The 22,914-nt window shown below is 41.6% G+C and overlaps 1 protein-coding gene across 2 annotated transcripts in view; it reads left to right on the forward strand.

Moving 5' to 3' along the window:
- Nucleotides 1-22,914, forward strand: part of LOC137544556 (spermine synthase-like) — a 200,581-nt gene that overhangs the window by 89,079 nt on the left and 88,588 nt on the right. For both annotated transcript variants that reach the window (XM_068265655.1, XM_068265656.1), the window contains exons 4-6: nt 1,983-2,047; nt 16,488-16,663; nt 21,602-21,756. In XM_068265655.1, the coding sequence (XP_068121756.1) occupies nt 1,983-2,047; nt 16,488-16,663; nt 21,602-21,756 (396 nt within the window). The remainder of the gene's footprint in view (nt 1-1,982; nt 2,048-16,487; nt 16,664-21,601; nt 21,757-22,914) is intronic.

A 22,914-nucleotide genomic window follows, 5' to 3' on the forward strand; every position in this document is an offset into this window, starting at 1 on the left:
CAGATGCCCAGATGGGCACAAGTGGGAGCACTAAGCCCTAACGCTGGAATCCGAAGGGAGTCCTGCTGCTTCAGGTATTGAGCTTTTTTTAATTGTTAAAAAGGTCCAGGTTTGCTTTCTCCTTATCTTAGCTCATCTTAGCTCAGTGTTCTGCAGCCCTGGGAAGCCCTCATAAATCAAATGTATTTTTCTACAGACTATTAAAGGACACCTGAACCAAGAGGCATATGGAGGCCAACTTATTTTCTTTTAAACAATGCAGATTACCTGGCTGTCCTGCTTAGCCTTTGGGTGAGGGCATGGTATCAGCTGTAGTGAGAAGAGTATGGAGGCTACCACATTTATTTCCTTTTAAACAATACCAGTTGCCTGGCAGCCCTGCTGATCTATTTAGCTGCAGTAATGTCTGAATAACACCAGAAAGAAGCATGCAGCTAATCTTGTTTGATCTGACAATAATGATAGAAACACCTGATCTGCATATGCTTGTTCAGGGTCTATGGCTAAAAGTATTATAGATAGAGGATCAACAGGACAGCCAGGCAACTAGTATTGCTTAAAAGGAAATAAATATGGCAGCCTCCATATACCTCTCACTGCAGTAGTTCTTTACATTTTCTCTTTAACAGGACCCTGAGCTGTAATTAAAAACTGAATGTGGACTAATCTGGGGCTTCCTCCAGATTAGAAGCTGAATAACCAGGCATTTTGCTACTTCTACAAATCCTAAGTCATCCAGTACTTTGTAGCTCTTTGCATCACAGATCTACTTCACTTATTTGTAGTTACAAGTTACATTACGAGGGTCATAAAAACAACAACAACAAAAATCCATCCTCGCAAACTCAGTTGATGCAGGGGGAGGTGAAAAGTGAGGGTCAGTATGCCATAGCTCTACTCTGCATTGACCCAGGTATCAACTGAGATTTGAAAGAGCCTTTTTTAAAAAAAATATTTCAGTACATACAGAATAATAGTTTAAAGCATGTGCACTCATTCCCAGTTGCATCTCTTCTTATGATTATTAGGGCGTACATTTAGTGTAGATGTTAGGAGGTTTGGTGCAGGATATTACTATTAATTGGTATATCGGTAATATCTGCACAAACTTCAGTCTCCTATTCTCACACTAACCTTCCTGTTTTCAGCTAACCTCCCCTCTCTTCACTCCTAACACTACCCTCACCTCTCTGCACTCTTACTACTAACCCCTCTCCCTTTCCTGCCACTAACTACCGCTATGCGAGTTCAGCTACATTGTACTTGGACTCCTTATCGTTGCATTTGCTAATTTATCCACTCATTATCAATCATATTTACTTCTCCCTGTGTCATTGCTGAGTGCCTAAGGTATTGACCTAGCACCTGCGCCAAGCTGCAAGTTAGCACTACGGCCGCTGATCTATGGCAGATACCTGTGTGCCTGAACTCCCTGCTTTGTTATTTTAGGGCTTTTAGCACATACTGATATCTTCATAGCAGCTTCCATTCCCCATTTCATCTACCTGCCCTGTCGCTGGCTATATACATGACTGATCACATTTTTTTTCTTAAAGCAGTCAAATTGTCATCAAACACAATAACATACAAATGTGGCCATTTGAACAACATTGATTGAAACTTTGCCTTCTGTTACAATAGTTGTTTGTAAAAATTATCAAACCTTTGGTTGCATAGCGACCATTCTTAAAACGTTCAGCTCTCAGTCAATTCAACAACACAATCAATTGCAGAAATCTATGGTTTTCATTGCCGTCTGTGGCACTGTATCAGTTTTAACTCACCCTTCTCTTCTGACTTTCATGAATCAGGAGTTGAACTATAGTGTAAAATTTAACTTAAAATTAATTGTTCTAAAATTAAACCTTTAAAATCTATGTAAAACAATTAAAATGATCCATATGGTCTGTATGTCTGATTGTTCACGTCTTTCTGTGTTTTTATAATTTTTTTTTAACAACTTGAGATCTGTTTCTTCTCAGATATTAAACAAGGTAGAAGAGAAAATGAACAAAATATTGCACAATAGTATCACCCAAGTGAAACGGTAAGTGTTCTTTGCTAGCTTTTTTTTGCTGCTAAGCTAGGTGCATGTGGATCATAGAACTTTTGTATGTATGATTTTAACCACTTCACCCCAAATGGGTTTTTACCCTAACGGACAAGAGCGTTTTTCACCTTTCAGTGCTCATCCCTTTCATTTGCCAATAGCTTAATCACTACAAATCACAATGAAATGATCTATATCTTGTTTTTTTTTCACCACCAATTGGGCTTTCTGGGGTTGATATTTGTTTTCAGTACTTACTTTTTTTCTATGCATTTTAAAAGGAAAAACAAGGAAAAAATGAAAAAATACACTATTTCTCCAATTTCATCCCCTCTAGTTTTAATATAAACACTGCTACTGTACATAAAACCCTCACATTTTATCTACCCATTTGTCCTGGTTATCACAAGATTTTAATTATGTCCCTAGTACAAAGTATGGTGACAATATATTATTATTTTCACGTGCACGGGAATGCATGCGCAAGAGCGTGCACGCGCACAGCAGCACTTTTTGACTTATAAAAACGTCCTGGAGCCGTTAAGAGGCTCTAGCAGGACGTTGTTATAAGTCAGCTTGTCATTAAGTGGTTAATAGAGAACTGTGGTCCAGTAAGGACAGTTGTCTGACAGTTTTGCAATGCTATCAATTGTTTTTCTGCATGTGAAAAACACATTCAAGTGTGGACTAGCCTATTGATTAACATTGGTTGCTATTTTCCTGTGCAGAAAATGCACAGAAAAGCTGAAGTGGACAGGGCTGTTGTCAAAAACCTGAGCGGTTTTTGCCTTTTTCATGATTGCTAACTCAGTAAAGGACCAACCCTTAAAGCGTTGCTATCATATAAATCCGGCATAGTGGGGTCTGAACCCTCTATACCAGTAATTATAGATTGACGGTATACCTTGAAATGAATCAGAGCACTCAGTATATGATTTTATATAAAAAATTGTATTTGCTTATCATACAGCATATATACAAAATATGAACAGTTCCAAGTAGTGTTTCCTTCTAACAGTATTCCATCTCATCAAGGCTTTATAGCCAAAAGATCATCAATCTTCTAAGTACATTCAAAAAAGAATATAACAGTTGTGTTATGTAGAATAAGATCAAAAGTAGTCTCATCTGTATCAATAGCTGTGTATCTAGTAGCTGTGTAAAACTTGTAGTAATCTTCTTAAAGAAATAGCATAAAAAATAGCTTCTAAAAAAACTTCTTGCTAACATCTTAATAAAACTTAATGCTGAAAAATTAATAAAGTAAATCACCAGAACATTAAGCATATTACCCCTTCTCTGTCATCTCTTCAGCATCTAGAACCACGTGTGGGAAGGTAGCTTCTGCCTCATGTGTCTTCTCAGGAGATTGTTGGGCTTCTGCAAACTATGAGCTTTCAGGCCCTACTTTTATAGGGGTTGGAGGCAATATGGCTGCCTAATCTGGACTTTCCCTGAATCCCAGACTCTGATTGGCTAAAGCTTACGTGCGTCAAACGCTATCTATGTTTTGAATACCTAAATCACAATATTATTGTTTATAAATTCTTAATTACCTTATCTTGTGGGAATTAACGTCATTTGGAGTGCTTGACATTTTGTTTAGGTCATGTCTGACGCACGTAATTAAAAATGGACGTCAACAGCCCTCTTGTCTGTTGGCTGACCCAGACATGGAGACTAAACAATGTCATTCATGACGCATTTCTGATAAAGTGTTCCCTGTTAATTATGTTGGAATGCCTTGGTACTTTCCCAGGTCAGATTGACACTAAGGGCCCTTTTCCACTAGCAATCGCTAGCGTTCACGCTGAATGCTAGCGATTGCTGAATCGCAATTAGCGGCGATTCCCCGACGTTCGCGGCCGCGATTTTGCTATGCTATGCACTGCATAGCAAAATCGCGGCAAAAGTCGCTCCGCGGCGCGATCGCGATCAAGTAAAAAACGAATCGCGGTAGTGGAAATTACCTACCGCGATTCCTATGTTAAAAAGCAAACCGTAGCGATTGTAAAATCGCTAGCGGTTTGCGTTTTTGCGATTCAGCCAGCGCTGGTGGAAAAGGGCCCTTACACAGACCTGCAAGGACCTTCAGCAATTTAAGGCTTATTAAAACATACAGGGCTTCTAATATACTTATTTAAATATAAAGCTTATTATATAATTCTTCTTAAAACAATGAATCATATAAGGAATAATTACATATTAAATCTTAATAATATAAAATCAATGTCTATTTTTTGTCTTTCTTATAAAATAAATATAATGTCCACCGGCAGAGGTCAGCATTTCATAACAAATAACAATCTATTAATAATGTTGATTTTATAAAAGTATGAAACCACCAGATGGCATCATTGTCCTAAATACGGGACAATACAAAAACCTTGGAACTTATTGACATTCCAAAGGACAATCATAGTCAAAACATGGCATTATATTCTTGCTGGCTGTAATGGCCTTCAAGCCACGGAACATGTCAACACTTGTCTAGCTTACAAGTTGAAACAATCTTATAAAAGTTTTACTTTCTCATCTTCCACGGGTAGACTACAGATTTTAAATATCTTTCAGAGTAATAGATTCTATTATATAGGGTTTAACAGTAACTATTTCTTTCTTCAGAAGGACTGTATTGATCATTAATATTTAGATTAATAATATCCGTGTGTAATAATTATTGCAGTAATGCTAATTTTAAACCAGCATTCTGTCTTACACATACTGTGCAGTCTAACCTTGACATTAACAAAGAATGTTTTGGCTTCTTGTAACCAGTACATCAACAATCTTCCAGCTTGCCAGTTAAAATCTTCTAAGCTTTACAGCCTGGAATATGCTCAGTCACATAGCAATATTAAAGAAGTACTATAACTTTACAGTTCACATTGAAATTTTGCATAGAACATTAAAGCTTAAAGAGACTCTGTAACATGAAAAACATCCCCTGGGGGGTACTCACCTCGGGTGGGGGAAGCCTCGGGATCCTAATGAGGCTTCCCACGCCGTCCTCTGTCCCACGGGGGTCTCGCCGCAGCCCTCCGAACAGCCGGCGACTGTGCCGACTGTCAGTTCAATATTTACCTTTGCTGGCTCCAGCGGGGGCGCTGTGGCGACTTTCGGCACGGAAATAGACGGAAATACCCGATCTCCGTTGGGTCCGCTCTACTGCGCAGGCACCGGAAACTTGCGCCTGCGCAGTAGAGCAGACCCGACGGCGATCGGGTATTTCCGCCTACTTCGGCACCGACAGCCATCAGAGCACCTGCGCAGGAGCCAGGAAGGTAAATATTGCGTCACCGCTGTACGGAGGGCTACAGCGAGACCCCCGAGGGACGCAGGATGGCGTGGGAAGCCTCATTAGGATCCTGAGGCTTCCCCCACCCGAGGTGAGTACCCCCCAGGGGCCGTTTTGTCGTTACAGTTCCTCTTTAAACCATATACTTATGACAGCTTTATCCTGCATAAATAAAACCGCTAGAATTCTGACACTGTGGAGTAGAGGAGTCGGAGCCATTTTGAGTACCTGGAGTCTGAGTCGGTGGTTTCATAAACTGAGAAGTCGGAGTCTGATGATTTTTGTACAGACTCCACAGCCCTGTGAGTGGAGACAAGACTTAATGTTGCTTTTACTGGTCATTTTTTGGCTTTCTCAGTGAACGACAATGCATTATGGTAAAACATGTAATCGCTTTCTTCGCTATCCACCATTTTCTGTATCTTTTTTTTTTTTTTACCTGTACAAAGACATTGCAGGGAAGACGCAACAGCAGATGACTCTGTGTAAGCGACTCTGCCATGGCCCTTTCCACTTTGTTTGGGCACTGAGGTGTGCTGTTCAGCATAATTCAGGTTTCTCAAAGCAGGATCCTGAATTCAAACACTAACACGTATTAAGGTTTTCATTTCCAGTGCTATCTAGTGTCCCTTATACCCTGAGGAGTGTGTAATGTGACAAAAATAAGTCATTTCAGGTTGTATAAATTGAATGAGTATGCATGTTATGTAATTTGTGAGCAATGCATGGCCACAAAATAACTCCTTAAATTTGGTAGCTCCTTTCCCATCTCATGATCTATATGGATCAAGTACAATTATTATGTGCCTGAAGCCTGTCCAGTAAGGGCCTTTTCCCACTAGCTAGCGCATGCACAAACCTGATTTCGTGCATGCTTTACAAAGGACAGCATGGCGGCGGGAAGTTGCACTTCAATGCGTATCCGCAGGGCTAGTTCTAATTCACCTGACGGGAAATCGCTTGTGTCCTACGATTAAAAGCTCCCAGTGGTGCTACAACGTAACACCCTGGAATGCTCTGGCTAATGTAGAAGCTTTCCAGAGGCGCCAATAGAATAAAATTCACTTAAACGAGCTTAAAACCGATGGGGCAGTGGTGGGCCTATCAGTGTGGTTTTGATGCTGATATGCTGTATGCTCCTTTTTGATTGGCCTGATGAAGCGGGATTGAGCCCGTGAAACGCATTGCCTATTTTTACTGTGGAGTATAAATAAATTATTGTTTGACTGTTGATGCCACAGTCCTTCCTTTGTTTGCTTTGTCTGCATGGATGGGATAGGCCCACCACTGCCCCATCGGTTTTAAGCTCGTTTAAGTGAATTTTATTCTATTGGCGCCTCTGGAAAGCTTCTACATATTGCTAAGTCCACCCTTGGTGGAGGGTTGTACCCATCTTCTTCCCATCTACAGAGAGCGACTTTTAATCCTGAGTGGGGTCAGGTTAATCTCCCCACCTGCCTTCACAGTGGTTGCCTAATGGTAACCCTGGTTTGTGAGTATTAAATTGTTATATTACTGATTATTAATTATCATCTATACAATATCACACTATTGGGCCCTTGGTGTCCCCCCTCCCTTTAGCTCTGGCTAATGTGAACGGTAACATGAAAGTCAATAGACTTTCCGGTCCAGTCAGACTTCAGTCAGAAATCCAGTCAGACTTCAAAGCCTAATACATGTCTACAATCCTTTTAACCTACACATCCAAAATTATAGAAATTATTAAAGAAGGTCAAACCAAGCATATGGTGGGTAGTCTTTACTCTGAAATTCTTCAACATAAAGCTGATGTATACAATGCTCCCTCAAGGAATACATGGGTGACCCTGTAACTCAGTATTGATGATGATGATTGGGATGATATACTGCTTGTAGTTAAAATGACCTCTCCATGTCTTAGGGAACATCTTCCCCAGCTTTATATCATCCATCAGTCCTACCGCACCCCTGCTAGGCTGTGTAAAATCAATCAAGCTTTTCCTATTTGTCCCAAATGCAACTCTTCAGTTCCAACAGTTTACCACCTGATCTGGTGATCTGGGAGTGTCCTGAAGTGGCCAGGTTTGGAAACAACTTTTATGCATGATAAAATGGGGTGCCCTGTGACCAGGCCTGGATTTACATCACAGGAGCCTATAGGCACAGGTTTCCTGGCACCCTAGACATCGCCCTCCATGAACCTACAAACCCCCCGCCGAACCACAAGACAGGTGTGCTGGCTGGCCTGGTCACTACTCATTTACTTCCTTTGCCCATCATAGGTAGCTACAGGTGTCCTGTAGCCAGAGCTACCCTTAGTATTAAGTAGCTAGCAGTGCCCCCAACTGAAGGGAGATCTCGTCAGTGGAATGCCAAAAGCTGGGTAAGTAACCTCTCATTTACACTCTGCTCGGGACTCTGCATATGGAGGAGGGAGGGAGACACTAGAGAGGGGAGTGAGCCACCCTTCCATCATAAGGCACATGTAGGCACGTGCCTTATGGTAAATACGGCCCTGCCTGCAACTCTTGACCCTTTTATGTATCCTAGGACTAATCACAGATGGGGCAGTGCATAAAAAATACTAAACATTTTGCTAATCTACACTGTTTCAGGCTAAAAATGTCTCTGACCAGCCCCCTGCACATCAAGGCTGGGTGTTTAGAGTTCATCACTCCCTCTGCTAAAAGAAACCAGTTTACACTCACAGAAACCCCCTCCCCAAATTCTAACTAACCTAACATAAGTGACTGAAGAAGTAGATTCTTATTTTTCTATTAAGTTTTTATTTAATATTCCAGCTTATTGACTAATAGATCAAGGCTGTCTAAACCAAATCAACTGCTTACCTTTGTCATATGAAATGACAACCTATATCTTTACTATTATTATTTATATTTGAAGAATCTTCTAACCTCTTCTTTCTAATGTAGAATATATTGTAATGGGCTAATTTGATGTTCCTTTCTGACACTCCTATCTTATGCGTCACGCAACACCTGCAGTTTAATTATCAGTTGTACTATATTCTTCCACTGTTGGCATATGGCAGTGATGGTTAACCTTTGCACTCCAGCTGTGACAAAACTACAAATCCCATCATGCCTCTGCCTCCACGAGCTATGCTTAGAGCTGTCAGAGAATTGCAATGCCTCATGGGACTTGTAGTTCCACCACAGCTGGAGTGCCAGTGTTAGCCATCACTGGCATATGGCAATGTTGTACAGTGATAAATATGTTCAATAAACTTTTTCTTGGTAAAATAAAAAAAGAAATCCAGTCAGTCTTCAGTCAAAAACATCTGATCAGCATGCTTGTTCAGGGCCTCTATGTGTAAAAGTAATAAAGGATCAACAGGACTGCCAGGCAGCTGGTATTGTTTAAAGGAATACTGTAGGGGGGTCGGGGGAAAATGAGTTAAACTTACCCAGGGCTTCTAATGGTCCCCCGCAGACGTCCTGTTGCCCGCGCAGCCACTCACTGACGCTCCGGCCCCACCTCTGGTTCACTTCTGGAATTTCACACTTTAAAGTCTGAAAACCACTGCACCTGCGTTGCTGTGTCCTCTCACCCGCTGATGTCACCAGGAGCGTACTGCGCAGTAACAGACCATACTTGGCCTGCGTAGTACGCTCCTGGTAACATCAGCGGGAGCAAGGACACGGCAATGCAGGCACAGTGGTTTTCAGACTTTAAAGTGTGAAATTCCAGAAGTGAACCGGAGGCGGGGCGGAGCATCGGTGAGTGGCTGCGCGGGCACAGGATGTCTGCGGGGGACCATTAGAAGCCCCTGGTAAGTTCAACTCCTTTTCCCCTGACCCCCTAGAGTATTTCTTTAAAAGGAAGTAAATAAGGCAGCCTCCAGATCACTCTCACTTCTGGTGACCTTGAGGTTTGTAAACGGACATTAATGAGTGAATGGTTAAAACTGCCTTTTGTTAATTTGCAACATAACAGCTAGATGAGAGCAGAGGAAAGGTTAAAAACCAATGCTATATTCCTGGTGTGATCAGTGCATGCTTCTCTCTTTTGCAAATGTTGTGATGCAGCACCCTCTAGTGGTTAAAAATGAATATTAACTATATTTCTACTTTGAACATTGGGTGGATTAGAATACTGTGGCCGATATGCAATTCACTTTTTCACCTGAGTTATCTCCTAGGATCCTTCTTCTCTTTAAACTAAATTTTCAGTATTTTACAATTGAAAAAGTATCCAAAAGTTGATGAAAAAGTACTATCAAATTTATTTTGAGCATTTTCCTGTTTGCTGGTGGCTTAAAAGACATTACATGACAAGTTGTGAAAATATCGCCTAGGAGAAAACTCAGGTGAAAAAGGTAATTGCATTTGGGCCTATATCTTTTTAAAGGCTGTTGTAATGATGGTCATAATATAGCTGAAAGAAATGCCTTTGTGATGGAAAAAGAAAGGGGGGGGGGGGGGTGGAGTGGAGTATTTAATTATGCAGTATTTGTTTTGATTAATTTTTAGAGACGACATGACTCTACACTGTCATGGGAAATGTACGTCTTTAGCATATAGAAATACTGATTGTGTGTATATTGAAAAGCAACTGTATTCTTGAAGGAATGTTGCTTCCTTTAAAGACCACAGTCACAATAAAATAAAAATTGGAAAGTAGAAAAAAACATTTGTACACATATGTAAAAGCTGTACATTTGTCCCAGAGTATGGTGCTCTGTAAATTGTCTGTCTCTTACTGTAGGAATTATTAATCTGATGGCTCTGAACTTCTTACTGACAGGTTTGTACTAGTACATCATTAATGGGGGATTCTCAAAGTCTCCTTTATTCTTTCCAAAAGGCCTCCCTGTAAAAGACCTCTAGGAAGATGCCAGCTGGCACACTGCTCTTGCAGCTGGGCTATGCCACTGCCAATCCAGGGAACGCTTTTAAAAACAGTCACTAACAGGAGGAGACAGAAATACCTGGCAGCGAGAGAGTTTCAGAGCAATACTTCTTACTGTAACTGACAGCTGCACAGTAAAAAAAAAAAAAAGCAATTTACAGTGCATTTTACTTTGGGACAAATCTACCTCTTCTTTGTATGTGTACTCCGGTATTGTACATTTTAGGCATAGTTCATGTGACTTAGAAATCATCAGCATTTTGCAATGCTCTGGAAAACCTGCCATGTCTTTTTTTTGTTTTTTTGCGCGTCCGTAAATGATTTTGAGTTTGACACCTTTCAGCATTTTTACATTCGGAAGGCAGGTTTGCTTATTTTCATGTGTGATTTGTGTTTTCATGCAAGTCATTGGGAAAACAGAAAAAGCACAATTTGCACAAAAAATTGCATGCTATTTTGAAGTTTATTAGATTATTAGTTTATTAGATCCATTTTCATGTCAATGAACTTGATTCGTGTTTGTAGAGAAAAAAAACAGCCAGTGATGGCACTCAGTGCAAGCTGGCACCCACACCAACTCTGGCAAAAGACAGTCAATCTGAAATCTAAAATCATAGAAAAGAGTGCCATGCAACAGTTACCTCTAGAGGATTTATTCAGGATCTTAGGGAGACCTATAACAAGCACTGGGGCTAAATGATAGGCCTGAAAGCTGTTTCACTGTTTGTTTGTTTTTGTATTGTTTAGTATTTATATAGCGCCGACATCTTCCACAGCGCTGTACAGAGAATATATAGTCTTGTCACTAACTGTCCCTTGGAGGAGCTCACAATCTAGTCTCTACCATAGTCATATGTCTATATCGTGTAGTGTATGTATTGTAGTCTAGGGCCAATTTTAGTGGAAGCCAATTAACTTATCTGTATGTTTTTGGTATGTGGGAGGAAACCAGAGTGCCTGGTGGACCCCCACACCGACACGGGGAGAACATACAAACTCCTTGCAGATGTTGACCTGGCTGGGATTTGAACCAGGGACCAAGCGCTGCAAGGCGAGAGCGCTAACCAATACGCCACCGTGCTGCTGGGTTCTCCCTGCTTCTTCAGAGATCAGGAAAGGCCTGACCTCTGATAAAGCGAAGAGAACCCAGTGAAATGACTGTCATGCCTATCCTTTATCCCCAGTGCTTTTTGTTTGTCTCCACACACCATACTATTTTTTAAATATCTGTTCAATTTAAGAATTGCAATCAATTTTTTGTGACTGACTAACATTTTACTAATCTGACCAATGTACCACACACATGTTCAATTTGTCCCCAATTATGATAAAAATAATTGGAAACTCTGAGAAAATTGCTAGGGTGTGTATATTAATAAATTGGCAATCTAACACACCCCATACAATCTTCAGGAAAATTGAAGAAAAATTTCCAGCATTCCGGATTTCTAAAAATCAAAAAATGTTGTTTTTTTTGTTTTATTTTTTGTTTTTAGATCCGATCATATTTATCGAATTGCCGTAAAATCGGATCATTTTATTACATCGTGTGTGTGTGGCCACCTTGAGAGCCTGAATAAATCCTGTTGAAAAATCGCTAAATGAAAATTTGCATACAAATGTTTATAAAAATTGCACACAACAGTTCCTGCAAAAATACCCCCAAAATCGCAAAAGGTAAATTTGCGCACACAGAAAATGCTGTGACCGGTCTTACTTTTCATGCCAGAGATCTTTTAATATGCAGCTTTCCCAGTCTACATGTTTAACATGTTTGATGCTGCTGGGCATGTAAGCATGCCGAGCAATAAGCATATTGTACACGCATTGCTCCGCTGTGCCTTGGTATACAGTTAAAATCCTGGCGGCTCAAAATGTAGAACTGTTCAAAATATTGCTGAACTCTCTGCAAATAAGAAATAAATGTTCTGAGGCAGACATAAATGGGTGTTATTTTTCAGCAAAACTCTTATGGCACATTTGATTTTGTAGTTCATGTCAGTGAGTTAAAGCACATAAATAGTGGTACGCATATTGTACTGCTCTGCCTGGATAGCGGGTTCAAATATTAACTGTTGGCAACTCAGAAGTGTTCAAAATATTGCTGATCGTGATCTAATCTCTCTGCATAAGCTGTAACTCTTCACAAAGCAATGCTCTGAGACAGATGGCAATGTGTTTTAGCTTTCAGCAAGACTCTCTTAAAGCAGATTATGGCAGTCGTTGGTGCAAAAAGTGGCCAATGTTCGAGCCCCTGATCGGGTATCTGGAACAAGTATGCAGGTAGTGAGGAACATGTACAGTGAGGTCCATAAATATTGGGACATCGGCATAATTCTAACATTTTTGGCTCTATACACAACCACAATGGATTTGAAATGAAATGAACACAATGTGCTTTAACTGCAGACTGTCCGCTTTAAGTTGAGGTTATTTACATCCAAATCAGGCGAACAGTGTAGGAATTACAAGTTTTCATATGTGCCTCCCACTTGTTAAGGGACCGAAAGTGCTCGGACAGAATAAAAATCATAAATAAAACTTTCACTTTTTAATACTTGGTGGCAAATCCTTTGCAGTCAATTACAGCCTGAAGTCTGAAACGGATAGATGTTACCAGACGCTTGTTTTTTATCCCTAGTGATGCTCTGTCAGGCCTCTACTGCAACTGTCTTCGGTTCCTGCTTGTTCTTGGGGCATTTTCCCTTCCGTTTTATCTTCAGCAAGTGAAATGCATGCCAAATCGGATTCAGATCAGGTGTTTAACTTGGCCATTGCATAGCATTCCACTTATTTCCCTTCAAATACTCTTTGGTTGTTTTTGCAGTATGCTTTGGGTCATTGTCCATCTGCACCATGAAGAGCCGTCCAATGAGTTCTGAAGCGTTTGGCTGAATATCCGCAGACATTATTGCCCAAAACACTTCTGAATTCATCCTGCTGCTATTGTCAGCAGACACATCATCAATAAATACAAGAGAACCAATTCCATTGGCAGCCATACATGCCCACGCCATGACACTACCATCACCATGCTACACTGATGAGGTGGAATACTTCGGATCATAAGCAGTTCCTTTCCTTCTCCATCACTCTGGTACAAGTTGATCTTAGTTTCTTCTGTCAATAGAATGTTGTTCCAGAACTGTGAAGGTTTTTTAGATGTCGTTTGGCAAACTCTATCCTGGCCTTCCTCTTTTTGAGGCTCACCAACGGTTTACATATTGTGGTGAACCCTCTGCATTCACTTTGGTGAAGTCTTCTCTTGATTGTGGACTTTGACAAAAGCAGCTGGATGAATTCAGAAGTGTTTCAGGCAATATTATCTGCTCCTATTCAGCCAAATGCTTCAGAACTCCCTGGACAGTGCTTCACAGTGCAAATGGACAATGACCCAAAGCATACATATGGCAGCCTCCATATCCCTCTCAGTTCAGGTTTCCTTTAAAGTAAATCCTTTAAACACAGTTACTGCCATAACTTTTCTGAATTCTGAGCTTCTTTCTTCAGTTGGTTATAGTTCTGCTTTAATGATGCCTGAATCTCGATGTACTTTCCATATGTGAGAAAAGATTACAAAACTTAAACCAGCTTACAGTATTTACTTTGCTTTAATATTTGTTATTGAAAATCCAATGGCTGGTTAGAAAGGAGCATCAGAATGTGCTAGAGGTATCATTTCAGTCAGCATTCTTTTTAGACACGCTTTAAATTCTGTTGCAGCAGCAGCACTGGCACATTAAGCTATGCAAAAGCTGGGCGACTGGAGTGCAGCATTTCAAATCCACCAAGTGTACACTTGATACCTTTGTGCTCCATTTTAATGCAAATGAATATTAATTATCTAGCCTAGTGTGGCACAGCAGATGGTAGCTGTGGGAAATTCTTAGCCTGCGGTATTGAATGTTTCATCTGCACATGAAATATATTGGCTACAGACCAAGTTCCTATAGCTTTGCTCACGTCAACTATGTGGCAGTTATTTAAGGCTTTGCTTTAAAGCGTGTTCATGAAAACTGGAGTTAAATAATGCTCACAGGAAGACTATTTATGTTCCTTCTGAAGTTCAGCTGAGGAGTAATTGCTTGCTGCTCTTCCTGGTTTATTTTTGTAAGCTGTGTGTTGCTTGAGTTAGAGCATGAAGCTTGTGGAACACCCACGCTCGTGCTTTAGCAACACCATCCGGCTGCTAATTAGCATTTTATGTGTTAGGATTTCCATTTAATGTCTGTAGTTTTCTTCTATAGAGGCTTGATATCTCTTTGGGGATTTTGTTTTCCTTCCTTCCATATGGCTGGAATGCAGAAGCAATGGCTTGTGCCTTTGTTTTAGGCTGGTGTGTGTGTTTACGAACACCCGACTTACAAACGACCGCTGATACGAATGGCCTGAAAATGTGAATTTAGATGTTGTGGAAACATTTTTTTCTCAAAAAGACCTCGTCGTTTTTGAGAAACTGTGTAAAAAATGTAAATGAATTTTTTTTAAATGGTAAAAGGACATGAAGGACCATTTTTTTAAATGGTCAGGTGGACACTGAAGTCGCTGGGGAACAGAGGTGACACAGAAGGGGACACTATAGGCACAGGGGACAGAGATGACACCGTGTTTTGACTACAGCCCCTATATCGTTTGTTAACCATGGACTACCTGTATATTTGTATTCACAAATATTCATTTCCTATGACCCCTTTTCTGTCATGCATACTGACTGAAATTTAGGTAACAAGGGGAAAAGAGGGTGGCAAAATAAACTTCCTTCTTGATCCCTGCAGTTAGTTATTACTGGTGATCACACTGGGTTGTGTGGCCAGAGACCACACTGATTAGTCTCTGATTACTCTCTGGGTCTTAAAGGGAACCAGAGAGGAACGGGGGGTGAAAAAAGAAAAAGATTTTATACATACCTGGGGCTTCTTCCAGCCCCATAAGCCTGAATCTCTCCCACGCCGCCGTCCTCAGCTTCCTGGATCCGCCGGTACCGGACCCGTCACTTCCGGCGGACGCGGCCAATTGTCCGCATCACAGGGGCTCCCTCCATACATGTACGCATGCGGCTGCGCAGTTAACAGCCACATGCGTATCTGTATGGGGAGAGCACCCTGTGATGCGGAGAATTGGCCGCGTCCGCCGGCCGACTTGCCGACTCGCGGCAATGACGGGACCCGGTGGCGGCTGATCCAGGCAGCGGAGGAGTACGGCGTGGGAGCGATCCGTGCGTATGGGGCTGGAGGAAGCCCCAGGTATGTATATTGCATCCTCTCTGGTTCCCTTTAAGGCTGCGAGCGTCACCTCTTGTGTGGATATAAATGCCTGCAGTCAAACTTACAGCCGCACAGAATTGGGTCAGTCAATTCCTTGCTTGGTAACTTTTATTTACCTAAACTGATTACACTGACATGAACCCAGGAGTAAACCTGGAAAAAGATCATCTGTCTCAGCAAAGGCAACCTCCTATACGCTCTACTCCTCTTCTTTCTCCACAGGGTCCTTTGTCCCCCCGCACTGCTGTTGCAGCAGTGAGTGCTGGAAATAGTTATTTCATGTTGACTGCATAAGAACGGTTTGATGCACATTTTATTTAACGTATTGTGCTATAGATGTTCTTTCTTCTCCAATGTTAGAGACAGAGAGCAAGGGTTTCTCTTGCCACTAATTTTGGATAATAAGATGTATTGAAATAGAAGATGCCGCAGTGCACTTTTAGTACCAAGCAGTGTGGTAAGGCATGGGAGTGGCTTTGATTTATGAGGCCTTATTCCCATTACCAGTGCCGTCACCAGAAGGACAGGAAGGATGGAAGACCAAGTATGTCACAAAGAAGAGGAGCACCCTCTCCTTCTGATGGGTTTATTTTGATTTCTGACCAGATATGTATTTTACGATTTCTTTCTTTGTAGTCCAGTCTGCCAGCATGGCCATTGTAACAGGCAAACGCCATGAGACACACACAGGGTTAGAGTAGGCCTATGAGTTTGGTCAGAAGCCTGGTGAGCTGCGTGTTACGGATGAATTCCACTTCTCTGACCTTCTTGGAATGCTAAATGAACTTTGCTACTAATAGCACTCTTATTGATCTTTCATTATATTGTGGCATGGCAGGGATGGATATAGCCCTGAAGATGGATTAAAGTTGTTGTCTACATTGTATGATGCAAAATTTATATCAAAGTTTGAGGAAGGAAATCTCTTGTACTTTTTGTGCATGTTTGTGACATAGCAGGTGTGCTTAAGTCAGCATATTAGTTTTCTTATACAGTAAATCTTGTGTATCTTTTCTTCTCTTAGGTTGCCAGCCATTGTTCGTGGAGCAGAGGTTGACAGATACTGGCCCACAGCTGATGGGCGCCTGGTAGAGTACGATATAGATGAAGTAGTTTACAGTAAAGATTCGCCTTATCAAAATATTAAGATTCTTCACTCTAAGCAGTTTGGAAACATCCTTATCCTCAATGGAGATGTCAGTAAGTAGTGTCCTCACATGCAATTAATAATCATTAGGGGATTTTTCTCCAGGGAGATAAGTTGTCATCTTCTATTTAAAATCACCTTTCAGCACTTTGCAAATGAAAAAGTACTAAATAGTAGGTTAGAAAGTACTGTCAAACTTATATTAGTATTTTATTGCTTGCTGGTGGCTTAAAGGCATTTTATTGATGAAGGTGTAAAAATATCACCAGGGAGAAAAGTGAATTGAATATGGGCTATTGTGTTGTTCCCATTTTTCTACAGCACTCCTTATAAATCAAGAAGTTGGCACTATGGACTTGAGTTATAACCCTACAACAACCAGTTTTACATGCCTACGCTAGTTTTGGGTGGTTATGAATTTGGCTGGGTGGACACATATACAGAGTATCGATACACTGGTACTTAGGCTCGGTCTACACTTGTCCAGTTGCAGATTGAATAAATTTCAAACTGATCACTTTTTCTAAAAACTGATGCAAAACTGACCAGTTTTTCAAAATGTTGTCCTTTTGTAGCATATGTTTCCAGTCCGGTTTAACGTATGTCCTTTCTTCATGTGTGTTTCTATTGGATAAGAGATGATGTTGAGGGGAAGAGCAGGCAGTAGGCAATCCGTTTTTGTCTCTGTTTTGTGTGCAAAAGTTCTCTGTGTAGAGAGAGGGAGATCCGTTTTTGTGTAGCCTTTCTCTACCCCTCCGTGTGTCCAGGGTCTGTGCAAGTCTGGACTCTCCATTCAGTTTTTCAAAAAGGATCCTACAGATCCATTTTTTTAAAGTCTGTGAAGACGGACGTTTTTTAAACATTTGTATCCATGGCTCTGGCTTTGATCCGGGCCAAAAAGCGGATACACGGGTACGTGTTTTAGGCCCCGTTCACACTTGCATTTTTGCAAAAACCGGAACGGATGTCCGGATCCGTTCCATGCGCATCCGGACCGGATGCATATGGTTGCACTCAGGATCCGTTCCGGATCCGTTCCGTTTGCATCTGGTTTTTCATCAGTAGGTGATCAGGTTGATATCCGGATCTGTTTTTAAAGAGATGCAGGCTATATAAATTCTTGGGTTCTGGGAGGTCCGCAGAAGCCCTGGGGTCATTGTTGGAGACAGCCTGACGTGTGGAGACCATCCTTGGATATAGAGACTGCAGTTTGGACCATGGATCCAGTGTTTTTGTACTCATTTTACCTGGGAATTTTCTCCTTTTTGATTTTTCTCTATACTATGTGGGAAGAAGGCATGCTCCTCGCAGGAGATGGTGGGTGCACCAGGCAGGTAGCTGCTGCACCTGTAGAATCAGGTCCTCAGGTGTGTAGGGCCTCACCTCTTCGTCCGACATGCTGCCAAATATCGCCAGCCACAAGTCACTGATGCTCCACTCCTCAAACGCTGGGCCCATGAAAACGCATTGGAAGTGGGTAGAACGTCCAGATTTTTTATAGCCAGTGTGTTGCCTCTTTTCCGTTTCTCATTGGTTCAGCTGTGCGGATGGTGCAGTCCGGATCCGGTCCGGGTGCGGCGGCCGTATCCGACGTACATGAAAAATAGAGCAAGTTGGAAAAGTGTCCGGAGTCCATATCCGGTCCGGATCCAGTCCGCGTGGAACGGACAAGTATGTACGCATCCATAGACTATCATTGGATTGCCAAACGTCCGTTCCGTTTGTACAGTATACGTTCCTGATCCGGTCCGGAAAATCCTGACTGCTAACGCAAATGTGAACCCAGCCTTAGACAAGTGTGAACCGACCCTTAAAGTCAACATATTAAGATTTTTGGGCAGGTCAAGAACTGACTGCTATTCCATGAAGAGAAGAAACAAAACATTTTTTCTGAATATATGATATGTAAAAGACATAATTTTTTTAAAAAATCTGTTTACTATAATATCACTGGCTGATTTCTTAACTACTTGGAGGGATTTCAGTAATGCTGTACATTCCAGGGAAATTTTACTATAAATGGCCGAGTTCTGCAGCAGAACCTTAAATGCCACATGTGTGAGAAACATCAGCATTGTACTGTATGATAGGAATCCCTAGTACAAATCATTATGACGTCCTTTGGCTCTTCAAGCTCCTGTTTAAAAGGCAAATCCATTACTGAGATGTGCTCTGTTCTAAAGCATTAACCAATACTGCAGCACGGCATGCTAATAACTTGCACAGCACTCTGCTGGCGGCTCCTGAAATGTATAAAAATTCATGTTCTGTATATTAATTGCCGTATGCTAGTGATGCCTAGGTAAGCAGCTATCACAAAGGTCACGGCCTTGCTGACTTCTAGGGCAGCTTAGCATTTCAATATTCTACTGTTTTTATTTTAGCTTTATATACTAGTCTGTCGGGAAGAGGAGAAACTCTCCAAGTACAGGTACGGCAAAAACATAAAATTAAACCTTAATTACAGAGTAAGGGGCAGTTAGAACCCCATCAATTAGTCTTGCAGTCACCACCTGAGTTTATGATAAAGCCATGAAGGTCCTAAGCAGGTCAGAAGGACAGAATATTAGGTAAAATCCCTTCTACAGCAGTATAAAGCCAAACTAGCTCATTTATATTATAGAGAAATAAAATGCATTGTAAATTGACTTGGGATCTAACCTCTGTTTGCTGCATACCATTTTAAATATAAATTACCAAGTAAAGTTTGCAGAATAAACTTTTTCTTTGCAGGCTGTAGTGGTTGTGGGGGTCATGTGATTGGAGACCCAGCTATCCTTTTTCTGTGCATTGCTCTTTCACACCCTTGGTGGATCAGGGTGTTTGCTGGTTGACTCCCTGGTGCTAATTTGTTGCGGTTGAGCCTGGGGACTACTGCTTTTGTTTCTGTCATGTGATTGGAGGCCACACCTGCTTGTCAACCAAGCATGTTGCCATGCAGGAAACCGCAAAAAAAACTACTGTATATACTCGTGTTTAAGCCGACCTGTGTATAAGCCAACCCAATTTCTCACTACCGAAGTTGTGTACAGGTAAACAATGTTATTCACACTTTGCCATGCAGGCTTGACCTTTATGTACAATACAGTTTATTAGACCGTTTCCCTGTTAGACATGCAAATGTGTTTTATACATATATACCTACTCAGGGACTGGCTGGACCTAGCAAACTGACACATTCATTGATATGTAGCATTTGGCAATGCACCGGTTTGTTGGTGATGATCCATTAGTGGAATGGGCCTGCGAGGGTCTTTGCTGATCCCCCCCACAATTAGTATTATAGTGGGGTGTAGCTAGCTCGCAGTTGATCCACCCTTTATGTTCCCCCCAAAGATTGCCACCAGTGCAGTTGCTAACAATGTGTGGTCAGATGTGACCGCTAGGTAGAAAAATACATGTGTGCATGCGTTATATGTATAAAACACATTTGCATGTCTAACAGGGAAACGGTCTAATAAACTGTATAAGCCAACCCCCCAACTTTATGTCAGAAATCAGGAAAAAGTGATTGACTCGCTAACAAGCAAAGGGTAGGAAATGCAGCAGCTCCTGAGTTTCAAGGGGCTTATTGCCCCCTCTCAACAGCAATAACCCCCATATGAAATGCAGCAATCACCCTTATATGAAATGCAACAACTACCCCTATGTGACATGCAAGGACAGCTGTCTTGCCTACTTGCTTCACCCAACCAATGGGTGTTCACATACCCGACTGCCAGATCTTTCTATACAGCAGGAAGTACACACTAGTGCAATGGAGGGATGGATGCTGTGCTCTCTCTGCTCTGGACTGATCCTCTGCGCATGCTAACAACGCATATTTTTGTTAGCGTGTGGCATGTTTGAGCACAGATGCGCCCCAGACGTGTGCACGGGTATTGAGGAATCTGGTGTGGTGCTACCGAGTGGCATGACGCCACACGCTGGCTTCCTGGGCACAAATACCGGAATCCTTAGCCCAAGCATTTTGTAGCCTCAGTAGAAGTGCAGCAGTATGGGAAACGTCCGTCAAGCATCTTTGCCCAGCGTTATCCACAGTGCCTCCTCTTGTGAAATTGGTACGTCCACCAAATATTTTGTTGATGCTTGCACGTCTGCACCAATGATGTTCACCCTTTGCAAATAAATGAAGCATGTACAGCAGTGCCAGCTTTTCTCCTCTCTCTTCGTATACAAGTGCTACATATTAGCACTTGTTATTATTATTATTACTATGCACCTATGTGCTTAATTTGGATTAAGTGAATACTAAACTTGTTGTTGTTAAAGGGAACCTGAACTGAGTAAAATTATTAAAAATAAACACATGATGTAGCTGTAAATGAATATTACATACTTACCTCACTGTCAGTTCCTCTCAGAAGCTCACCATTTTCTTCTTACAGTGATCCCTTCCAGTTCTGACAATATTTTGTCAGAATTGATATATACCAGTAGCTGTCAGTTATATATCAGCAGCTGTCAGTTACAACTGAATGTGCAAGTTAATGTCCATGTTTCCCTATGGCTCAAGTGGGCGATATTACAGTTTAACAGTGTGCTGACCAGGAAGCTGTTAGGGGGTAATGGCCATTTTCAAATTGGAGGACAGAGAATTCCATCGATCACAGTGAACAAACAAGACATGGTAGAAGAGAAATAGATTGATTAGTTGACTACACAGGAGGTAAGTATGACGTGTTTATGTTTATTTTTACATTTCATTTTCAGTTCAGGTTCTCTTTAAATATGGTCAGCTTGAGCATGTGCTGCAATATATGTAAAGAATGGCAGTTTCTAAATCCCAGTGTAGCAGTGTTGATATATTGCAGGGTGTTACCTGAAAAACTTTTCATGGAGCCAGCATTTAAAATTTAAATTTATATATTTGTCTTTTGTATACTGTTTTTTGTTTTTATTTTTTTTAATTTTACTGAATTTCTTCCGTTTTAAAATAATCCTTGACAATAGGATGGCTCACTTTTGCATTCTGTCTGTGTGTCTTTCAGATCTGGCAGAGAGTGACTTAGCATATACCCACGCCATTATGGGCAGTGGCAAGTTTGACTACTGTGGAAAAGAAGTGTTAATTCTTGGAGGAGGAGATGGAGGAATTCTGTATGAACTTGTCAAACTAAAACCAAAGATGGTTACCATGGTAGAGATATCCTTTGCGGTAATGATTTGTACCTCCAGTGCTTTCATAAAACTCATAACTTTTTAAGCAGAATTATAGTCCGAGACAACCTACAGTTAGAACCTGTCTCCCAATTCCCTATTGACTATATCATTATCCTGCCTGCATTGTACAGGTAAAAACTGAACAGCAGGGCAGAAATGTTTCATTTAACTCTGATGCTTCCTCCTTCCAAGCTGGTACTGAAATGCTTTCCCACAGAGTCAACACCTCAGGTAGTGAACCTGGGAATAGGGCCGGTGCCAAGCCTCGACCACATTGCTCAAAAGGATCCTGGACAAACCAATGCAGAAGAAACACCACAGGCTGCAAATAATACTTGTATTGCAGAACAGAAAGACCACATGTTACAGACTCTAGGTACTGTGAGTCCGTAACCTGTAGTGTTTCTGTTCCACAATGCAAACATTTTTTGCAACCCCTGGTGTACCGCCTCTTTCTTCTACATTGGTACTGAAGAGGTGGGGAATGAGGATGTTCGGGTTCCAAAGCACAGGGTCCTGAATTTAAACATCATCACTAAAAATCCCTCCCACTCCCCCATCACCAACACACAGACAAAAAATGGGGGGCTGCGCTGCGCTGGAAAATGCGGTGCGCGTGCCGAAAATGGGCGTGGCCATGACATTCTATGGAATGATGTAACAGTGAAAGCATAAGAAAAGCAGTGTTTACGCCATGATGTGGTCAAACGATCATTCGCATAATGGGTGTGCAGAAACTGTGTGATGCTATTTAATAGTATACCTTAACCCCAAAGCAGCAAACATAGCCAACTATGACTATTAACCTATTTTGGTTCCTGGACGTAGAAACTACGTCCAGGAACCATGCGCGCTACCGCGCGCTCTCCTGCGGCCGATCGCGCGCATGCACGCGCACTCCCGGCCGCGGATTCGGTAGCCAAGGAATCAATGTATCGGGCTATGGTGCCCGATCACTGATTCCTCTCCCCCGCTGAAAAAGCGGGGGGGGGGGGGAAGCTGTGCTTTTTCTGGCTGTTCTCTTCCCGATGAGTCACTCTAAGCGTGAGTTACGCTTAGAGTGACGTCATGTAAACAAACTCATGTAAACAAACTCATGTAAAAGTAAAACTACAACTGTAAGGAAAAAAAATAAAAATGA

Source organism: Hyperolius riggenbachi, chromosome 2, assembly GCF_040937935.1.
Source record: "Hyperolius riggenbachi isolate aHypRig1 chromosome 2, aHypRig1.pri, whole genome shotgun sequence".
Taxonomy (NCBI): Eukaryota; Metazoa; Chordata; class Amphibia; order Anura; family Hyperoliidae; genus Hyperolius; species Hyperolius riggenbachi.